We start from the raw sequence: 22,496 nt of genomic DNA, 5'->3' as shown, positions 1-22,496 counted from the left end.
CATACCTATGTTTTCCACTCATCATAAAAAATTTTTAATCTTGAATTTGACATTTCTTACCCACCTAGATCGAGTCACAAAGAAGGCATTATAGATAGTAAAATCGAAATCACGGAAGACTTACCTTTCAGTAGCTGTTGCTATGAAACCGTGTTTTGATGGGAAATTTTAGAGAAGCTTGTGCTTCCTGTTGTTAAATGATAGAATATGGAGATCCCCTTAATTTTCAAAATTGCCCTTTTTAAAAAGCAAGTAACCTCAATTATTCCTTCTAATGGGACACTCTTTGTTCTTACCCTATCTTACCCACCCAGGACTGCTAATCAGGTTTAATTTTATCTTTGCTTTCTCTCCTATTCCTTGTGCATTGAATGGGCAGACGGGCAGAGTTTATGAGAGATGTTTTATGTGCAATTACGAGGTTGTATTGCCATTATTTATTTTATCTAGGAATCTAGGATACTCAGGATACATAAAGAATCAAAAATATGGTAACTTACGAGCAAGAGAGCTTACATAAAATGAGAAGTTAGAAAAGTGCCTCTTTGTTGTTGTGAATCTAGAAAAAGACCACAATGACCTCTGGTTCCTGAAAAAGAGAAAAATTTTGTTTAATTTTGTTTCCTCCAGGCAGTGTGATCTGGTGGAGAGAGCTTGGGATTCCAAGTCAGAAAACAAGTCAAAAGGCAAGAGGTGGAGGGAGAGGAATGTGGTGGTCTGACTAAAGCAGAGGACCGTGAAGCCGAGAGCATGGAAAGGCGGGAGGAGATTAGGGAACGGAGTGAGCTGAATGCAAAACTGGGAGCTGGACTGGATTTGCCAGGCAGTGGAAAAGTAAAGCATATTCCTAACAAAGGAAATGGCACTGAGATAGTTGAAAAAGTTACTCTGGGAGTTGTGTATAGTTACTCAAGGGTTGGCACCAAATTCCTCAGCTGACACCGCATGGGATTCACGTGTCATCTATTGACACAGAGCCCCCAGTCCAGGTTTACATCAAAGCAGGCTTCCCAGGGGAGACGATGTATATTCGCTGGCACCTTCTGCCTTTGATATCCAAGTTGGTGCAGAACGTGGGATGGGCCGCCCAATAAAATTTGTAAAAGTCATACTATCTTGGCGACACAATCACTCATTGGGCGTTATAGAAAACTATTCAAATATCTTTGGAATGGACATGCTTTTAGTAAAACTTTGATAGGGTGTAGGGTCGGAATGGAGACCCCCTGGCTGAGGGGTGCTCACTGTGTCCTGCGTTGGTGGGATGTGTACGCAGGGCTAGCCTGGAATCGTCCTGAGAACAGGCGCCTCGTCAGATTCCTCTCTGCACGTCTGACACGCAGGAAAGTGTCTCACCTCAGTGGGAAACCAGCCCACAGATTCTGCGATCTCAGCAGATGGCAGCAATGTGTTTTTAACTGTATCATGAGTGGTGTTTCGTTATTATGTTGATCATTAGCTACTGCTCATTCTCTGAAAATAATCCAAAGACACACATCCATGGCCTTTTCCCCTAGCGTACGCTCCTGGGAAAGAATGTGACGGGCATCCCCGTAAAACCTGCTTGATCGGGCTTCCCTGGTGGCGCAGTGGTTGGGAGTCCGCCTGCCGATGCAGGGGACGCGGGTTCGTGCCCCGGTCCGGGAAGATCCCACGTGCCTCGGAGCGGCTGGGCCCGTGAGCCATGGCCGCTGCACCTGCGCGTCCGGAGCCTGTGCTCCGCAACGGGAGAGGCCACAGCAGTGAGAGGCCCGCATATCACAAAAAAAAAAAAAAAAAAAAAAAAAAAAACAAAAAAACAAAAAACACCTGCTTGATCTCCAGGCTTGCCTCAGATGTCTTCTCGCGGCGCACCCCCAGCGTGGGCAGGCACAGGCCGTGCTGCATCATGTGCAGACAGCCGCTCCTCGGCCGGCCAACCAGCCCTTGGGCGTAAGGACTCACCTCTTCCCGCTACACAGGAGGACTGTGCTTAGCTTAGTCAGCGGTTACCGCGGCTAAGAGCCCCGAGGGAAGGCGTTTTGCGGGTTAAGGGGTGTATTCGTTTCCTAGGGCTGCCATTACATATTACCACCAACTGGGTGGCTTAAAACAACAGAGGTCGATTCTCCCAGTTCTGGAGGCTAGCAGTGCAAAGTCACAGTGTCGGCAGGGCCGTGCTCCCTTTGAAGGACCCGGGCGAGAGTCTGAACCTGCTCTTCCTCGCTTCTGGTGCTTTTAGCTGCATCACTCCAATCTCTGCTTCTCTTCACCCGGCCTTCCACCCTGCAGCTCTTCTGTGTCTCTGTATCCAGATCTTTTCTCTCATAAAGACACTAGTCCTTGGATGTAGTGGCCACCGTCACCCAGTGCAACAGCATCTTAGCTTGATTACATCTGCAAAGACCCTGTGTCCAAGTAAAGTCACATTCACAGACATTGGAGGTGAGGACTTGAACATATCTTTCTGGGGGGACACAATCCAACCCACCGCAAGGAGTGAGGTGTTGCAAAGTTCAAGAAAAGCCTCTGAAGCACTTTGGCCAGAGGCGAGAAAAGATGCTGTTAAGAGAGTATGCAGCGGAGCCTTCGAGCCCAAGTTTTCTAGACGCAGAATGTGTTTCAGGTGTCCAGATGTGACCACTTACATCTGCTGTCATTAGCCCCAGAGTAGTGCTTTATCTTAACACATGTATCGTCACTCATTCTGTGCCCTTGACCTGGGTTCCTCTACCTGTTTCCCATAGACCTCACACCTTTTGATTCATGGGCTCTCTTCCTTGCAATGGCTAGAGTGTTAGACCATCTCATATTTCCCTCAAGGCTTTTTGTGAGAGAACTACGGACTCCAGAAAAGCTGGGTTCCCCAGAGTCAACTGAAACTGTAACTGTGGTTGCAGCAGCTTTAGGGAGCTTTTCCAAAATGCCAACTTATTACAATTACATCGATGCAGTCTCACGATCTAAGTAGAGACCGTCTCCGGGACCAAGCACAAAGGCATTCGGGCCCTCAGTCAGCGACTCAGACACTAAACAACAGGGCAACGAATTTGGTAACCAAGGTTGGAGAAAGAGTAGAGTCAGCTGGCCAGTGCCCTGGAAAACCGTTACTTTTCTTACTTCTGGTTGGTAAGAGGGTCTGAGATGCTTCAGAGATTAGACGACCTTTGCAAGGCCAGGCTCTTCTCTTGATAACTTCGAGTACTCTGACACCCTCGGTTTTCCCAACCTGGTGGCTTCGTGACGGCCCAGAAATGGAAATCACGACAAAACAACCCATGTGTCAAAGAACATATTAAAGATTCAGTTAATTGTATTTTTAAAAATGAAAATGCTTCCTAGAAAATAAAAAAAAGCTTGTTGAGTTTTTCCTGAGCCGAGTTGTTTCCCCCTGAGCCTGAGCCTCAGCCGCAGGGAGCTGGCAATGCTTCCCGTCGCTCGGAGGCTCTGCCTAGGTTTCCCTCCATCTGGACTATCCCAGAGGACCCAGCCTTCCCTCGGGACACTCTGGCCTATGCTTCAAAGTCAACCAAGCCACCCTGTCCTGCACAAGGCCTCCTCCGCCCCTCATGCAGTCAGTACTTCCTCTTTGATGTAACCTCTAGTCCAGCAGTTCTGAATGAGGGGCGGTTTTTCCCCCAGGGGACACTTGACGATGTCTGGGCCCATTTTCAGTTGTCACCATGTGGAGGCTTGTGCTGCTGGTATCTAGTGGGTAGAGGCCAGATGAACGTCCTACCCTGCACAGGGCAGCACCCACAGCAAAGAATTATCCAGCCCATGAGATCAAGGGTGCCGAGGTTGCTTTAGTCTAACTCTGCTTCACACTAACATTTACAGTGTCTCTGTCGTTCTTTGTTGACAATCATGTCACTCAGGGAGGCAGAAACTTTGTTTAGTTGGTGTTTATGTTCTCAGCCCGGCGCTGCCGGTGGTGTGAAATGAAACTGAAATGAATTTAGAAATTTTGGGGTTTTTTTAGCAATGTTTTTATTGCCTTGAGCCCTGCAATTGTTTACGGTAACATCTCAGGTGGAACTCAAAGAAAGTGACACAAAGATTTTATTTAATAACAAAAATTGTTTTAAATGCACAATTGTTTTAAATTAGATTATTGGGCTAAGCCAATAACAACTGAGGTTAGATTGTTGGCTAAGCGATGGAACAATGACAGCAGCTTCCCCACTTGCTTCTGTGTGGATAGTGGACGTACACTTCCCTGTTGATGACCCAGACGGTTGCTCCACTTGTCTCTGTAGCCCTCTGACAGTTTTGCAGTGTTCCCTGGGTGCCAGACTTTGCCATCATAAGTTCTGGTAATCCTATCTTCATTAAAATTTGTGCTCATAATAATAACATCTAACTGTTAAAGCACTTACTCTATGCCAAGCACTGTTCTAAGCACTCTATGTGCATTAATTAATTTAACTATCAGGATATCCTTGTGAGATAGGTGTAATTATTATCTCCGTTTTACATATGAGGAAATGGAGGCACAGGGAGGTTAAATAATTTGCTCAAGGTCACACAGCTAGTAAGTGACAGGGCAGCCTGACTTCAAGTTCATGACACCAAACTGCCTATCCTGATAAGCTTAGGCCTTTTCTCATACAATTTGTAAAAAAAAAAAAAAAAAAAAAATCCAGATCATGATAAAAGATCTGATTATAAAAAATAGAAACTTACAACTTTAGAGACAATATAGGAAAATATCTTTACAATCTCAGGATAGGAAAGGATTTCTTAAACAAGATTCAAAAAGTACAAATGATGAAGGAAAAGCCAGTAGATTTGACTACATGAAAGGAAGAACGTCTGCAGGCCCCCAAACATCATAAACAAAGCTAAAAAGACAAGCATTTGACTGGGAGCTGAAAGTTACAAGAGATATACATATACAAAACGTATACAAAAGATAAAGGATTAGTAGGAAGAATATATGAAGGTTAATACCAATTAATAAGGAAAAGACGACACGGTAGGAAAATGGGCAATAGAGGGGAAAAAAGAAGAGAACTGTACTCTCCATGAACATATGAACAAAATCCTCAAGTTCACTAGTCATCAGGGAAAGAAAAGTTAAAATAACCATGAGAAGTGACATACCATTTCTCACACATCAGGTTGGCAAGGAGCAAAAAGTCTCACAGGCTCAAATGTTCGTGGGGTGACAGAGAAACAAGAACTCCCACGCGCTGACAGCGGGCCAGTCTCTGGGGAGGAAGCTGGGTGACCTCCAGCAGGGCTGAGCCTTTGGGCACCCTAGCTACAAACAGCTGCACCCTGTTTCAGCTCACCGAGAAAACAGATCATACAATCAAAGGCTGTTCGTGGTGTCACTGATGCTATACATAGACGGGAGGTAGCCAAGCCAGGGGTCCTGCCCTGGGCCCATCTGTGGGCTCCCAGGGTCCGGGAACCACTGAAACAGCCCATGCCATCTGCCCGCGAATTCTTCGTGTGTTCCTCCCTGGGGAGGGTCTGTGCCCCACATTTAGGAACACTGTCGCAACACCTCCAGGCCGCTTCCTGCAAGTACAGACCTCTGTCTCTTACCACAGGGGCCAGAGTGCAGAAACAATAGCCTCAGGGCAGACTCAGTGCCAATCTTAAACAGAGCAGAAAGAAGGAAGTGTGACACTGTTCTCCAAGTCTAATAGCTTTAGAGACGTGTAGACACGGACCCAGTTACCTCTGCAAGGGGGAAGCTGCTGTCCTCTTTTCAGTCTATCGTAGGCAGACTCCAGTTTGGGGTGAGTGATGCAGTACCTAAAATTGTAACCTCTGGCAAGTTACAACTGGGGAGAAAGAACCTAAACAGTGGTGCAAATCTTTTGGCTTCTCAGAGTGGTGGCAGCTAAGTCATTTTAGCTGTAGAGGAATCGAGGTGAGACTTCTTTAAATCAGATTATGTTATGTAAAGTCACCAGTTGGTGGCTCTTTTCTTAGGCAACCAGCTAAGTAATAACTTTTCTGGTCAATATAACATCTCCAAGATTTCAGACACGGAATTCTAGGATCTCTGCCAAATACTTACTTGTCTGAATGTTGAGCAGATTCAGGCATCTTTTTGGTGAAGCTGTTTGCTGCTGGCCCCTGTGGTACCTGTCCCGTGCAGGGGTGTCACTCGCCTGGACTTGATACAGATCAGGATTCATAAGGTTCACCTTTTATTAAGTTCACAGCATGGCGGCACTTGACAATCTCCGCAGAGAATTCCTTCCTTGATGGGTTTCTATCCTGTAAGTAAAAATAGTGTGGCTCGGAATCCGGTATTTGGGAGAGATGGTCCAAGGAGCCCCTTTGCAGTGTGTGGCTCTGAGTTCTACAGCTTTATTTGGCTAGAAGGCTCTTGGACAACGTTAGGTCATTTCCCCACAGAAACCCTGTCCTGAGTTGAGGTGTGACAACTCCGCTTTGACGGAGGCTTCCAGTAAAGAAGGGGCATTTGACGGCCCATGCCTCTTCTTCTATAGGACTTGAGCTGAAGCTATTGTCTGATATGTTACTTAACATAAGGACTTAGATCGCTCCTAAAATTTAGTACCAGGGAAATATTTACTTCTCTTGAAAACCATGCATGCTTTACTAGGGGTGTGGGAGCTGAGAGGCTACACGTGACCATGTAAAGAGTGTATTTGGGGGATTTCCCTGGTGGTCCAGTGGGTAAGAATCTGTGCTCCCAATGCAGGGGGCCTGGGTTCAACTCCTGGTCCGGGAACTAGACACCACATACATGCGGTAACTAAGAGTCCGCATGCCCCAACTAAAGATCCCTCATGCGGCAACTAAACATGCTGCAGTGAGGATCCCGCAGCTAAGACCGGGCACAGCCTAAATTAAAAAAAAAAAAAAAAGAGTGTATTTTGGAGCCTGATGGCTCTGGGTTTCAATCCTGACTCAACCACTCACTGAGCAAATTTGGGCAGTTTAGTTACCCTTCCTCAACCCTGATGACCTCATCTCAAAAATGGGAATAATAATGCGTAGGCGTAGAGCTATTGTGGGGATTAGGAAACTTTGACGGAAAGTTAGCAGATATACCGCAGGGGCTGAACAAATGGCAGCTGTGTTTAGAAAATCCATTGTGCCCCAAATTTCAAAGCTCTGATTAGTGTTCAAATGAAGTGACTATTTTCATCCAGGTTCTCGTACATGTTCTTTTTCTCTTTGAATGATTTCTGATTGTACTTTTATTCTTTTATTTTTAATTATTTTTTATTTTATGCATTTTCATCATAAAAAGAAATTGGAGTATATTTGATTTCCAATGTTGTATTAGTTTCAGGTGTTCAACGAAGTGATTCGGTCATATATATATATATATATATACACGTGTATATATATATACATATATATTTCAGATTCTTTTCCCTTACAGGTTATTACAAAATATTGAGTATATTCCGTGTGCTATACAGTAGGTCCTTGTTGGTTATCTATTTTATATATAGTAGTGTGTTGATGTTAGTCTCAAACTCCAAATTTATCCCTCCCCGCCTCTGATTGTACTTTTTTTTTTTTTTTTTTTTTTTGTGGTACACGGGCCTCTCACTGTTGTGGCCTCTCCCGTTGCGGGGCACAGGCTCCGGACGCGCAGGCTCAGCGGCCATGGCTCACGGGCCCAGCCGCTCCGCGGCATGTGGGATCTTCCCGGACCGGGGCACGAACCCGCGTCCCCTGCATCGGCAGGCGGACTCTCAACCACTGCGCCACCAGGGAAGCCCTGATTGTACTTTTTAAATTTAGATGATCCATTCTATAGGTGCTTTAATAGTCCAGACTGCGTCCAATCTTCTGTGGGAGACAGGTGGGGAATAAATAAAGAAAAGCAGCAAAAGTCTGGTAACTTGTGACTTTACTTCCTCAGCATCAACTCCCAGGATGTAAACGCAGCTGGACCCCCTGGCTGACTGTGTATTTCTGGACAAGTCACTTTAGGGGCATTGTCATCTGCCGGCAGGTGGGCTGCTGTGGGATTTGATTGTGTTCCTTCCTCTTAGTCTGACCCCTGATGGGCATCGTCCAGTGCAGGAAATAACCACAGAGCTCAGGGTCTGTTGCCTGTACCTGTTGAGGCTGCAGCGAGCTGGGCTGCAGGACGCTGGGGTCACAGTGTCCAGGGACGGGCTCCTCCTGCCACAGTGAGAGAGAGGCAGCTGCACACCCCATACAGGGCGGCAGAGAGGGGAGCCCAGGGTCATATCATCCCCAACAGAGACCAGTGCCCTGATCCTCGAGCTGGAAGGACTTTGTGACCTGCCTGGGACCCCTGTGATGGCAGGGACTTGCCCACACCCCCCTGCACCGAGTCTCCACGGCCATGTCTGTTCTCTCCCTGCCCTGCCCCCTCTTGGCTCCTGCATGCTGTAGTTTTGTTTGTGAAGTTGTGAGCACCCACCCTCCTAAGGAGCATCTAGGTTCAGATGCTCTTCCCCTCTGGAGGCATAAGTGGGAGCAGCTGTGTCCACTGTCGGAGGCCAGAGAGCTCATGCTCTTGTCTGCGGCCAGCCCTGCCCTCACAGATCGCATTTTGCATGTGGTTGTTGAACTTTGATTCAGTGACTCATGCTGAGGCGCAGGCTTTATCTCCCTCTCTCATCTGATTGCTTTCTTCCTTTCCTTTTTTTTTTTTTTTTTTTTTAGTGCAAAGCAAAAGTACCTTTGCAGCTGAACGTGACTCTGGTGAAAGGAAGTGGAGCTTTGGCCTGAAGTGGCTCCCCGGGCCTCGGGGACACCTGGCCAGCTGGGAGGACAGCGTGTGACCGCTGCTGAGGGGAGCACAGCATCCACTGTGAGAGCCCTCGACACGGCCTGCTGGTGAGTGCATGTCCCCTGGCCAGCCTTCAGTGTGACAGAACGCTGTCGGACTTGGGTGCAGGGGTGGGAGGAGAGAGACAGAGCACACGGGGAAGCAGGGGCAGGATGGAGGGCAGTTCTTGGATGCTTCGCATCCTAGCAATATCATCTCCTTCAATGACTTTGAGGGCTCAGCAGAAAAGAATTAGGTAAGCATCTTTAATGTCCTCTGGGTGAAATCTTGCTCATTCTAGCACAACTGTAGTTAATGTCAAGAGGGCTTCTGTGCACCTCCTCCCTTGAAGGGTTGTCATAGGACCGAATGAGAATTTGTCAAGTGCGAGCGCCATATCTAGTACATAAAAAAACTCTCAGTAAGATTCCTGTTATTCTTTTTAAAAAGAGGGCTTTTGTGAGAGAAAGATTAATGAGAGGAAACTCTTCAGTTTAAGTAAAAAGTCTTGCTGTGGTCTTTGAAGATGTTTTCATTTTATGAACTCAGAAGGACGAGACATCTCAGGAGCATCTGGAACCTGTCTCCGCGCTCTTGAAAGTATCTTCTAAACTAGATGTTTTTTGGCAGGTGTCTGGTTTCCTGGCAGATCAGGAGCATTTGGCAGTGGCCCCAAATGCCGTCTCCTCTAGAGGGTGACCCTGTGGCCTTCAAGAAGGCCTATGAGGACATGGAAATAAGTCTTCACCCGATGGCAGTGAATGTAATTTTGGCCAGTTCCTTGGAGCCATTGGAATGCTTGGCCATGAACCCTAAGATACGACCTCTTCTCCAGGGCCAGACCTTGCCAAGATGGGAGTGCCAACATCTGGCACATGAATAGGTTGGGAGTGGCATTTGTTTTTTAACATCTTTATTGGAGCATAATTGCTTTACAATGTTGTGTTAGTTTCTGCTGTGTCACAAAGTAAATCAGCTGTACGTATACTTATATCCCCATATCCCCTCCCTCTTGCGTCTGGGAGTGGCCTTTAGTAGAGGGTTTTGTTTTAAACTTTGCTTCAGAGTTGCCCTGGGATATCGATCAGGACTGTAAACACTTGTGTGTACACCCGAAGCAACCCACGACAGCCCACGAGAGCAGGAGACAGGTTTGGGGGGAAAACGAAAAGGCCAAGCCAGTCCACCCAGGCTCATGGCTACACAATTCAGAACAGTCAAAACGTGGCAGCAGCCCAAGTGCCACTTGGGCTGCTTGAGTGGATGGATGAGTGGATAAACACAATGTGCTATATACACACAATGGAGTATTATTATTATTATATATATTATATTATAAATAATATATATAATAATATACAATATATATTATATATAATATATATAACAATATATAATATATATTATATATAATATATAATATATTATATATTATATATAATATATAAAATAATATATAAAAATATATAATATATTATATATTATATTATATATATTAATATATTAAAGGAAGTATTATTCCTTCCTTTCTAAGGAAGGAAATTCTGACACCTGCTACCACATGGGTGAACCTTGAAGGTATTATGACAAATGAGATAAGCCAGTCACAGAAGGACAAATACTGTACGATTCCACTTATATGAAGTACCTGGAGCAGTCAAATCCATAAAGACACAAAGTAGAACCGTGGTTACCAGGGGTTAAGGGAGGGGGTGGGGACTTAGTGTTTAACGGGGAGGAACTTTGCATTTTGGAAGACGAAAAAGCTCTGGAGATGGATGGTGGTGCTGGTGGCTTAATGCCGCTGAAATGCACTCTTAAAAATCATTAAAATGGTAAATTTTATATTATGACTACTTTGCCACAATTTTAAAAAATTATAATTCCGTTACAAAAAACCAAAGGCCAGACGCAAACCACAAATGTCACGGGCTGAAGTCTATGCCCCTCTGTGACTTCTTCAAACCCTGACCACTTCCCCGCGGGCCTCTAGATCTGAGCTGAACCCGAGAACTTCGGCGTGGACTCTGTTTAGAACTTTCTCCGCAGCACGGTGGGTGACTTCTGATGGGTGTCTGTGGTAGGTTTCTCTGGAGCTGGCAAAGGCGACCCAGGACCGAACTTGGGGCTCAGTGTCATGGGTTGAATGAGGGCTGGCCCTGCTCTGTGGCCGCCAAGTGGCCCTGGTCTGCACCCTCTGGCAGGAATTGGGACGCCCTTGGGAGTCTAGTCTCTCCCATCCATTAGCTGTGGGATCCTGGGTGCACCATCAAAACTTCTCTTTCCCTCAGTCTTGTCACCTGCAACGTGAGGAGCTCTTTCCACGTCCCAGGGACTTTGGGATTTCCCAAAGGTGACATAGCAGCAGGCACTTGTAACTAGAAAACACAGTGCCCATGCGAGCTGCTGTTTCTCTACAGCTCTTATTCCTCTCATTTTCTCGTTCTTCTGTTTCTCATTTATTTTTTTCCTTAGGGGCTCTTCCAGCCAGAGGTTACAGCCTTTTTGGCCCAGAGCCCCTCCCTCTGGATTGGCTGATTCTAGAAGACCTGATCTGACCCCCCCGTTGCTCCGCTTGTGAGGTGGCCCTCCCCTCCTTTCCTGCTGTTCTGTCAGGTCCTGAACCCACCTCCACAGCCTTGACACTGAGTACAGAGCAGTGTGCCCTGCTGACCGTTGTCAGAACTCAGGCGACTTGGGAAGATTTTCAAAGTGTTACTAATCATCTGTGCTGTTTGTGACTTCCAGTCAAGATTGAGGAAGAAAACGAAGATGAAATTGTTTATACTTTCAGGTCTTAAAAATAGAAAGGAAAAAGTAGCCGCTGGCAGTGGTGCAGCTCAAAGGCCCTCACAGCTGAAGGGGGAGGGTTGTGACCTGGGGCTGCAGAGAGCAGCCTCCCACCCCCGTGTTCTCCCTTATTTGGAAATTTTATGAGGAAACGAAGTTATTTTAAAGTCTCAAGGGGGAAAAAAAGCCTCTGAAGTAGGTGAATTCTTTCAGTTAATTGCGTGTAAAAACAGCCCTCCTGTCCCACACATAGCCTTTCAGAAGTCTGCGCAGAAAAGGAGCCCTGTTGAAACTTGAGGGTTCTGTGGGGAGCTGCCAAGGTCAGGGTCCCACCCCCGCTCCCCCGCCCCAGGGGAAAGGGCCAAGTTTTTTCAGTTTGAAAATGTTCATGTTTCTGTCATACCAGAATGCCAAGTCACAAAACAAATGTGGACTCTCCTCGTAGCTGTTACTTGGTGACCCAAGAGAAGTCACCTGACGCAGTTGTATTTTGGTTTTTCCATTTCTGTGATGGCAAGGTGTTGCCTCCGTCCTGAACACAACTCAGAGCAACCCATTCTTTTGGGTATCTACTTATGGTCAATCTCTGCCATTTAGTAGCTGTATAGCCTTTTACTCTGTACTACTCTGAACCTCAGTTTCTTCATCTGTGAGAAGGGAGTACTTTTATCTACCCTGTCTAACCACCAGGGATGATGGGAAATCCAAGTAAGAGTCTCTACAAGAAAGTGATGTTGAAGCGAAGAACGACGTGAATACAAACTTTTACGTTCGTGTTACCTGTACTGTCTTTCTTCTCTTTCCTTTTCTCTTGTTTGTGTTCCCTCCCTCTTTTCTTTCTTCCATCCGTCCTCTCAAGCCTCCCTTCTCTCTCTCTTCCAAACCCAAATAAGTGCTACAGAGCAGGCGTAAGCAGGGAGGGGTGCAGGTGGGAACGACTGGGGCCATCACGGCTGGGAGGGCTTCTCGGAGGAGGTGACAGTGGGGTTCGGTCTGGTGGAGGAGGGGCAGGCGCTCCGCAGTGGGAGGAGCCCGAGGGGAGGCCTCCAGGCCTGAGAGACCAGGGTCTTTCCGGGACAGTGAACAATCCCTGGTGTGAGGCTGGCCTGCCAGGCGGGTGAGTGTCCCCTTTTGGACATTGGACCCCGGCCCAAGGGAACAACCTTCCTGAGGGAAAAGGACTGGCCACTGGTCAGGGAAAAGGTGAGACCGGACTAGCGGTACGTGGCCATCGAGCCTGGAGAAAGGGTTGCAGCCGTTGTGAGGGGCCTTGCCTTTCATGCTGAAGGATTTGACATCCACTATTAAGGACCCCAAAGAACTTTTGCTTATGTGGGCTATAGCTATCTATGCATATGTACCTTATTAGAAACGAAAACTATGAAATTTAAAAATATTCATTTATTTTAAAATCAGAATAAACCAATTATATTAATATAAATGATGTATTTTAGGAAAAAGAACTCTATTTTCCAAAACCCCCCAAATTTGTAAGAAGACTGGCACTGATTTTCATTTTTTGCAAATCTCTTTAATAGCCAGCTTAATAGAAGACCACTTGCTTCTCATATCTGCTTCCACATTCAAGCTGTCACAATATCACAACGACACGTAGCCTCTGGGATACTTCATGGTACGCTCGTGAGAGGATGAGAGTGGAAAAAAAACCCCCAATTACACCTAAGCATTATTATGGAAATAGATTTTACCTTAAAGACTCCCTGAAAGGGTCTTGGGCTCCTCCTGGACCCCACTTTGAGAACCACTGAAGCGGGCTCAGCAAATGGCTGCTGAGTGACAGCATTCTGAGTTCCCACAGCACTTTATCGAATAGCCTGCAGGGCATTTATCTCCTAGATTTACAGCTACGTGTGCCTGGTGCTTAGCAAGAGGTCTGAGCCAGAAGTGCAGTTGTGTGCTCCTTGATCTAGGGAGGGGAGGGGGAGGTCATGAGGGGGAGGGAAGATGGCCTGGGCAGGGCCCTGACATTGAACAAGGGAGCAGAGGCTAAGAAAAGAGCTGGAAAGACTTAGGAGGAGACCCAGGCCAAGTTGTACAACCTAAGGGAGAAGAGAGTCTCAAGAAGGAGATGGTCCCAAATTTTTGGCTTTAAAAATCACAAGGGGGCTTCCCTGGTGGCGCGGTGGTTGAGAGTCCGCCTGCCGATGCAGGGGACACGGGTTCGTGCCCCGGTCCTCCCCTATTTAAGCCAAGGAGCTGTATTAGTTTGCCAGGCCTGCCGTGACAAAATATCACAGAATTGGTATTTATTTTATGTACGTATAATATGTATACAATCGGCCCTCCATATCCTCGAATTCAACCAATTGTGGATTCAAAATATTCGAAAACAAATCCCAGAAATCTCCCAGACCCAGGTCCTGGAAGGCTGAGCCCCTCACCTGCTCTGGCCCTGGAGAAGCTGTCCTGCCACCTGTCCTCCTTCCTGGCCTGGTGGGGCATGGCTGAGGGGCAAGACTGACCCACGGAGGAAGGGAGAATCTGTACCTGCTGCTGCTTCCTCTGTCTTGGCTAACCCCCGCTCCTCCTGAACAGCTAACCAAACTCAACGAGGTCCCAAAGCCTGAGACCTGGGCCATTCAAGCAAAACTTAAATTTCCCATGCCCTGGCAACTATTTACATGGCATTACATTGTATTAGGTATTATAAGTAATCTAGAGAGGCTTTAAACTATACCGGTGGATATGCTTAGGTTGTATGCAAATACGAATGCATTTTCTATAAGGGACTTGAGCATCCACAGAGTTTGGTATCTGCAGGGGTCCTGGAGCCTGCCCCCTGCCCCCCAAACCAAGGGATGACTTCATAGGTATATTTTTAAAATTTTAATTTATTATTATAATTATTATTACTATTATCATCACCTCCTCGCAGTTCAGGTGGCCAGAAGCCTGAGACCACAGTGTCGGTGGGGCTGGTTTCTGCTGAGGCCTCTCTCCTTAGCTGGTAGTTGGCCTTTTTCCCCCTGTGCTTTCACATGGCCTTCCCTCTGTACCCAGCTGTGTCCAAATCTCCTCTTCTTATGTGGACACCAGTCTTATTGGATTAAGGCCCACTCCACTGACCTCCTTTTACCTTAATCACCTCTTTAAAGACCCGATCTCCAAATAGTCACATACTGAGGGGCTGGGGGGTGGGCTTCAACATATGAATTTGGGAGGTGGGAAACAGTTCAGCCATAGCAGAGCCTCAACAACGTTTCTTTGGCCAGTGCACAAATGTCCCCAGGGCTGGGTGGTCTGCTCAGCTGCTCTGGGTCCCTCTGGCCCCCTTGTGGGGACCAGGAGTTGGGTGAAGGCCTGGGAGAGCCACTAGTACAGGCACTGTGATTGCATCTCGGCTCTTCAAGCACACGGAGCCACTGAAACTCCTCAGGGGACCAGGCCCCGACGTGACTTCCTGACAGATAAGCCGGGGGGAGAGAGAGCACCCGTAATTCACCTCCTCTGCCCAGGAAACCCCTGATGGATGCCTTTTCTCTCTAGCTCATGCCGGTACGGCTCTGCCAGGAGGAGGCCGGCGGCAGGACCCACACGGGGGCCCAGCCGGCACAGCATGGAGCGCTCGAGCAAGATGGAGTTCTTCCAGAAGCTGGGCTACGGCCGGGAGGACGTGGTCCGGGTACTGGGCAAGCTGGGTGAGGACGCCCTGGTCAACGACGTGCTGCAGGAGCTGATCCAGACGGGCAGCCGGCCCAGCGCCCACGAGGGCAGCGCCGCACCCCTGCTCGTTCCCAGGGGCTCCTGTGGGAACCCCGACTCTGCCCAGCGCGGTCTGGGGGCGGACCCGGAAGAAGACAGAGGAAGCCCAGCCAGTTCCTTGCGACCCATAGTAATCGACGGCAGCAACGTGGCAATGAGGTAGCTTTCTTCGTCCCCTGGCCGCGGGCGGGGAGAACTGCCCCCTTCCTGGTGGGTCAGTCCGAGGAGCTTTGGAGCCCCATTCCATCCCTCAGTAGCTGTGTGGCCTTCACTAAGTCAGTTAACCCCTCTGAGCCTCACTTCCTGCACCTGTAACGTTGGTCTACAACCTCCGTAGAAGGTAATTGTAGGAACCGGAGCTGCACAGAAACGCCTAGGGCAGTGGTGGCGCAAAGTAAGTGTTCAACAAACGGCAGCTTTTATCGTACTAACTCAGGGATAATCGGGGAAGAGCCTAGGGCTGGGCCTTGGTGAGCACGACTTTCTGTCTGGAGTCTGTCCCTGACCAGCTGTGCGACTCTGGGAAAGCCGGGGTATCTCGAGCTTCGTCCTCTGTTGACGCAGGTCAAGAGAGAGCTCTTCTACTTCCCTCAAGGTTATGAGAAGCAGATGGGAAAACGTAATACTTGAACCGTGTGCTGGAAGCCCTCTGCTGGGGGCTGGGAGCCGTGCTGGTGGCGGCCCTGGTGGTGGAGTGGCTCCCTAGCTGGGTGCGGGAGGTGTGCTCGTGGCCCCTGAGCTGTAGAGGCAGTGTTATACCCGCGTATTGGCGTCTTTGTGTGTTTCGGTGATGAGAGCTTCGCGCCCTGCCCCATCTTTCCGGGAGAGGCCGAGTTCAGCTGAGAGACAGGCTCTGCAGCCTCACCCACACTCCCCGCTGGGCACGGAGGGGGCTTTGCCCAAACAAGCACATTATTTTACCGCTTGGCTTAGCTGCAGCCCAGCAAAGGGCAGAGCCGTAGGAAGTCGGCCACTCACAACTACAAATAGATGCACGTCCTCTTCCAAAAGCTGAGCCACGGTGGATGGAGAAGAGCCGTGTTATCGGCGCTGAATGTTGTCAACGGGGCATTCTTTGGCTGACAGGCCGAGCGGTTTTCCCTGAAAATTTGGGCTCACTCTTTTTTTGTTTTTAAATTAAAAAAAAATTATTTGGTTGTGCCGGGTCTTAGTTGCAGCAGGCAGGCTCCTTAGTTGCGGCATGCATGTGGGATCTAGTTCCCTGACCAGGGATCGAACCCCGTCCCCTTGCACTGGGGGGCGTGGTGTCTTAATCACTGCGCCACCGGGGAAGTCCCTGGGCTCACTTTGGATTGGGCGCTGCAGGACAGAAGTGTGGAAAGGTTAACTCAAGATGGCCCAGGCTTGGGGGCAGTTCCAATATGCCCTGCTTGGTGTGTAGGACAAGTTCATTCAAGCGTTCATTCAAGTTTTAGCCAGCCAAGTCTCCGGAGACTGGGCTTGATTACGTCAACAGGCAATGGAGCTCTGCCTTTTCCCTGGGGCCTAGGAGCTGGTCCTTCCGTCTGTAAAGCATTCTCACACATGCTCTGTGTAGGCACCAGATAGGTGAGACTCTGAAATCCTGCTTAATTCAAGATTCCTGGGGGAGTTAAAGGGATTTTTAAGAATCCAGTAGATTCTGAGCATCCTAGGGAGAAAGTCTGCTGGGTTCTGAGAGGGGGCCTGCCCTCTGCTTGGTCTGGATGAGGCACCTCTATCTCTGGACATCAGTAGAAAGACGTGGGTTACATGTAAAGATTTTTTTTTGATATGGACCATTTTTAAAGTCTTTATTGAATTTGTTACAATATTGCTTCTGTTTTCGTTTTTTGGCTGTGAGGCATATGAGATCTTAGCTCCCCTACCAGGGACCGAACCCGCACCCCCTGCATTGGAAGGCAAAATCTTAACCACTGGACCGCCAAGGAAGTCCCTAGCTTATATTTAAAGTAAGATGATATTGCTTCAATCGAAGACCTTTCCAGTCCTAAGATTATATGAGCTCTCCGATTCCAGATCAAAAGAGCAGAATGGCTGCAGGGTAAAACAACTACTTCAGGTGCTACAGGAAAGCATTCTCTCTTTGGGGACCAGACTTTTTTTTTTTTTTTTTTTTTACTATTTATTTATTTATTTGGCTGCACGAGGTCTCAGCTGCGGCATGCAGGATCTTCGTTGCCACGTGTGTTCTGGCATGTGGGATCTTCTTAGTTGCGGCATGTGGGATCTAGTTCCCCGACTAGGGATCAAAACCAGGCCCCCTGCACTAGGAGCCCAGAGTCTTAGCTGCTGGACCACCAGGGAGGCCCTAGGGACCAGACGTTTTTTAGGAATGGCTACAATAGGGTGATGGTGGAGGGTTTTCTTTTGATGAAAGTCTCTGTTGCTGCTTGGAATTCACATTTAAACCACGTCCTCTATTTGCACATGACCTAGACATGTTCTGGGTAAATCCATTTAGTCCCACCTCCTACGATTGTAATTAGTCTGTGGCTTACAAATGGAAACCATCTCTCAGGCTTATTATGAAGAATGTGTCAGAACATTAATTCTTTCAGACTTGTGCTGCCTAAAACCACCTCAGATACCTAGAACACATGTATTTGTGTGTGTTCTCAGGGTGTGTACGTACATATATGCAGATACACACAAACATCCCCTCCCCTGCCCCCCTGCATCCCCTTAGTTAGGAACAAAAAGAGAAATTTCACAGCTCCCTGATGGTGGGACTTAATTTGTTCAAAGGCACGTCTGGGAGAGAGTTGGGGTCTGATGTTCAGATCCACCCCCGCTCCTTCTCCTACAATAACACCTCCTGTGTCCTCCAACCGGAGTTTCAAGAGGACCCCTGACCTCAGGCTCTGCCAGATCCTCTTTTGTAAAGGATAGCTCCCAGTGTGGGACGCACCTTTAGAGGGGCCGGATAATTGAAACCCAGCATGGAGTCTACTTGTTATCTGCCGACCTCAAAACTCAGTTAACCTCAGAAACATGGTTTCTGAAAATTCTCCTTCGCGGAGGTTTTGTAGTATCGCAGGCATTGCCATTCTCTGTTTTTGAAGACGCTGCTGCTTCATGTGCTGTCTGGTCCTGGAAGGAGCGGGGAGGAGCCTAAAAGACAGGTTGGGGTGCATGTCCTTTCTGCCCTGAGCAGGTGAGAAGCTTGTCTTCTGTTGGCAGCGCGTCCTATAGGGTGCCTGTTGCCGACTTGCTGATGGCGGCTTTGTCCCCTGGAGCCTGGGACTGTGTCTGCCTTTGCTCACAGAGAACAAGAGCCTGACTTTTCAGCCATGTGTTTTTGTTTTTGTTTCTTTTCTCATTATCTTTGGGAAGTTGTGTTGCAGTGGATCTTTAAAGACCAAAAAAATCTGTATTAGTTTCTATTGCCGCTGTATCAAAATTACCACACAAATGTAGTGACTTAAAGCAACACAAATGTATTGTCTTGTAGTTCTGGAGGTCAGAAGTCTGGCCTGGGTCTCCCTGGGTTGAAATCAAGGTGTCGGCAGTGCTGTGTTCCTTTCTGGAAGGTCTAGGGAATGATATGTTTTCTTGCCTTTTCCAGCTTCTGGAGACCACCTGCATTCCTTGGCTTGTAGCCCCTTCCATCTTCAAAGCCAGCAGTGGCCTGAAATGATTTACAAAAAGTGGAATCTGTATACATGTATTGGTTCCCTTGGGAGAAGATCCACAGCTTCCAATAGCTACTTAGAAGATCTGTGATCCCCCAAACGTAAAGAACCACTGATGTAGAATGAGCAGTTAAAGATAATGTCATGCTTTACGGGAGGGTGCTAAGCCTCTCTGTTAGCACAGAGAATGTGAGAGGGGGGTCATCTGTCCTTGCCTCTGACCATCTGAGTTGAGAGAGGAAAAAGCACAGGAAGGCCATAGAAGGGCTTGGCCAAGATCAACACTGGCTCCATCAGACCCTGGCCTCCATCCTTGTACTCTGACCATACCATCACTCTAGAAGTTTCCACGGGCTCCTCTCCCCAGAGCCTCAGAATGTGTAGCCCAAGTCTATTTGTAGTGGCTGAACCCAGTAGGCCTGGGGTGGCTGCTCTCTGGAGATCGGCAGTGAGTGTCACTGGCCAAGCGCTTTTTAAAATAAGTGGGGGGCTTCCCTGGTGGCGCAGTGGTTGAGAGTCCGCCTGCCGATGCAGGGAACACGGGTTCGTGCCCCGGTCCGGGAGGATCCCACATGCCGCGGAGCGGCTGGGCCTGTGAGCCATGGCCGCTGAGCCTGCGTGTCCGGAGCCTGTGCTCCGCAACGGGAGAGGCCACAACAGTGAGAGGCCCGCGTACTACAGAAAAAAATAAAAAAATAAAAAAATAAAATAAAATAAGTGGGAACGTATTTGTTCGGTGCACGCATTCTGTTCAAGTCGTTTCAAAAGGACCGTACCACCCAATTCCAAAAACCTCCCATCTCCTCACTGTTACAACAAAAGGAGTCTATTTGGTTCTTACAAGCAGGAACAATGGCTTCATTTATCATTTCCTAACTGGTGGGTCAACTTCAATGTGAATTCTAAGTTGCAGTGGCGGGCATGTAAGATTGGGACCTGGGAAGCAGACCTCATGCTTGTCCGTAGTTTTGCTGAAATCCTTGTATTTCACGTAGGAAGCTAGGGAGGTCAGAAGCAGGGGACAGAACATAGGGCTTAGAGTCCGAACATCTGAGTTCTGACCTCTAGCCTAGGGCTGCCCAATAGAGCCGCTCCCTGTGAGGATGGAAAGTTCTTTACCTGCATTACGGTGGTCCATATGGTGGCCGCTTGCTACATGGGGCTGCCAAGCACTGGAAATGTGGCTGGTGTGGCAGAGGAGCTGAATTTCTAATTTTATTTCTTTTGAATTGACTTGAAGTGTAAATAGCCACATGTCGTGAGTGTCTACATAATGGACGGTACAGCTGTAGCTCCTCAGCTTACCTCCGCGTGAGTCACCTGACCTTTTTTTTTTTTTTTTGCCGTACGCGGGCCTCTCACTGTCGTGGCCTCTCCCGTTGCGGAGCACAGGCTCCAGACGCGCAGGCTCAGCGGCCATGGCTCACGGGCCCAGCTGCTCCGCGGCACGTGGGATCTTCCCGGACCAGGGCACGAACCCGTGTCCCCTGCATCGGCAGGCGGACCCTCGACCACTGCGCCACCAGGGAAGCCCCCACCTGACCTTTTTTTAAAAAAATTTTTTTTAATTTAATTTTTTTTATACAGCAGGTTCTTATTAGTTATATGTTTTATACACATCAGTGTGTACATGTCAATCCCAATCTCCCAGTTCATCACACCACCACCCCCCACTTTCCCCCGTTGGTGTCCATACGTTTGTTTTCTACATCTGTGTCTGTATTTCTGCCCTGCAAACCGGTTCATCTGAACAATTTTTCTAGGTTCCACATACATGTGTTACTATACGATATTTGTTTTTCTCTTCCTGACTTACTTCACTCTGTATGACAGTCTCTAGGTCCATCCACGTCTCTACAAATGACCCAGTTTCATTCCTTTTTATGGCTGAGTAATATTCCATTGTATAAAAGTACCACATCTTCTTTATCTATTCGTCTGTCGATGGGCATTTAGGTTGCTTCCATGACCCGGCTATTGTAAATAGAGTCACCTGACTTTTTTGAGCCCTGTATATACAGTTAAGAGGTTGGATTGAATAATAAGAATCTTATGTAGTTTTTCATCTCTAACATTCTAGGATTCAGGGTGATTATTTTATGCATGTGTGAGAGAAATAAATGCATTTTTCTTATAAAAGAATGTCTCTTCTTCTTCAGAGGTTCAGAGAGAGTCAGCAACTCGCCAAAGGTCCCAGAGCAATAAGTGCCAGGCTCAGGATTCAGCGCTCTTTCCGTTTCCCCAGCACCGTGTATCTTTGGGCTGCTAATTCCGTGTATCTTTGGTCTCAGAGTGGGAGACCCTGACCCCATAGACTTTTATTCCGGGGCCAGAGCTGCCTGTGCCGCCCAAAGTCCTCCCCAGGCACGATGAGCTCCAGACTGGTTCTCCAGATGAGCCCGCTGCAGACAGGACATGCTAGACCCCTGTCCCTCGCCAGGGGCCAGGGCGCCCCTCCTGCAGCCGCCAGCCTGTTGGGAACCCTCAGAAGGTCACATGTGCATCGAATGGTGGCTCTGCGTGGCATAGTCCCTACACCTTCAGGGGTGTGTGCGTACGTGTATGTGCATGTGTGTATGTGCAGGAAAGAGGAAGCTGTGAGCTGAGCGCTGGAGTCGCTGTACGCTTGGCCTTAAGAAAAATGTCCAGAAGGTTTTTAAAAAGGTGACTTTCGTTGAAAGCATGTGACCAGCTGCACCGTGGTGTTTGGGAAGAATGTTGTTTCTCGCTGCCAACTCTTGCCAGCATTTTCTTGCCTGGCAAACTCACAAATACCCACACGTACTGACAAGTACCAGTGGTGTATGTTCTGTAGGCAGATTTAGGAAAGGAGTGAGTTGAAGACTTTCAGCCTGGGAAAAAAACCACCTGATGATTTCACATCCTCTTACTGGCCTTGACAAGGGTTTCATTTGAGTGTTTCCTCATTCGGGGGTGTACAGGGTTTTTCGCTTGACTTGTTGTTTTTTACCTTTTTAAATTCTTAAAAACCTTAGCAGAATCTGGCGTATTCTGGAGAAACAAATCTTCAATGATGAGAGAGCTGAGGTTGGCAATGGGGGCTGTCATCAGGCCCCTCTCAGTGGGTGTAAGGGGCAAACTCCTGGGCTGGGGCTCCAACCTGCTTCTCAGCCTCGCAATGGACTCCAGCTAACGTTGGCCTTGGGTTCCTACCTAAGTCTGCACCCGTTTCTCCTTTTATGAGATGAGGGAGCACCCTCCCTCAGAGGTCACCCCCCATCTCCCCGCCGACCTGAGCTGGGGAGATCTCTTGGTGGAAGGGCTAGAAACTCCAGGTTCAGAGTGTTTGCAGTTTAACCCCAAGTAAGCAACAGAGTCGATCAGTGTTGGGCCTTTACATCTCACACCCCAAGCGGTGATCACCGCTTGTCTTTCCTTTCGTCCCACTCCCAGACCAGCGCCCCGCTCTTCATAAGACCGTCTGCTGGTTTCTGCAGACTTTCTGGGCAACAGTTAATGATACAGGGGCGTTCACTTAGATTGTCAGTTAGTGTAAACGGATACGCGCTGATGGTGGCTGTCCAGACACCCTCGTCAGGCAGGATTTGCCTCAGGTACCTACCCACTTCCGTTCCACCTCCCTTTGCTCAAATCCT

The 22,496-nt window shown here is 48.1% G+C and overlaps 1 protein-coding gene across 1 annotated transcript in view; it reads left to right on the top strand.

The window, feature by feature from the left end:
* Positions 1 to 5,813: 5,813 nt before the first annotated feature.
* Positions 5,814 to 22,496, top strand: part of ZC3H12D (zinc finger CCCH-type containing 12D) — a 34,306-nt gene continuing 17,623 nt past the window's right edge. The window contains exons 1-3 of the mRNA XM_059083199.2: positions 5,814 to 5,866; positions 8,626 to 8,799; positions 15,029 to 15,403. Coding sequence (XP_058939182.1) covers positions 15,099 to 15,403 — 305 coding nt within the window. The 5' untranslated portion in view covers positions 5,814 to 5,866; positions 8,626 to 8,799; positions 15,029 to 15,098. The remainder of the gene's footprint in view (positions 5,867 to 8,625; positions 8,800 to 15,028; positions 15,404 to 22,496) is intronic.

The sequence above is a fragment of the Kogia breviceps genome, chromosome 13 (assembly GCF_026419965.1).
Source record: "Kogia breviceps isolate mKogBre1 chromosome 13, mKogBre1 haplotype 1, whole genome shotgun sequence".
Lineage (NCBI taxonomy): Eukaryota > Metazoa > Chordata > Mammalia > Artiodactyla > Physeteridae > Kogia > Kogia breviceps.
This window is presented reverse-complemented; position numbering and strand designations above follow the sequence as displayed.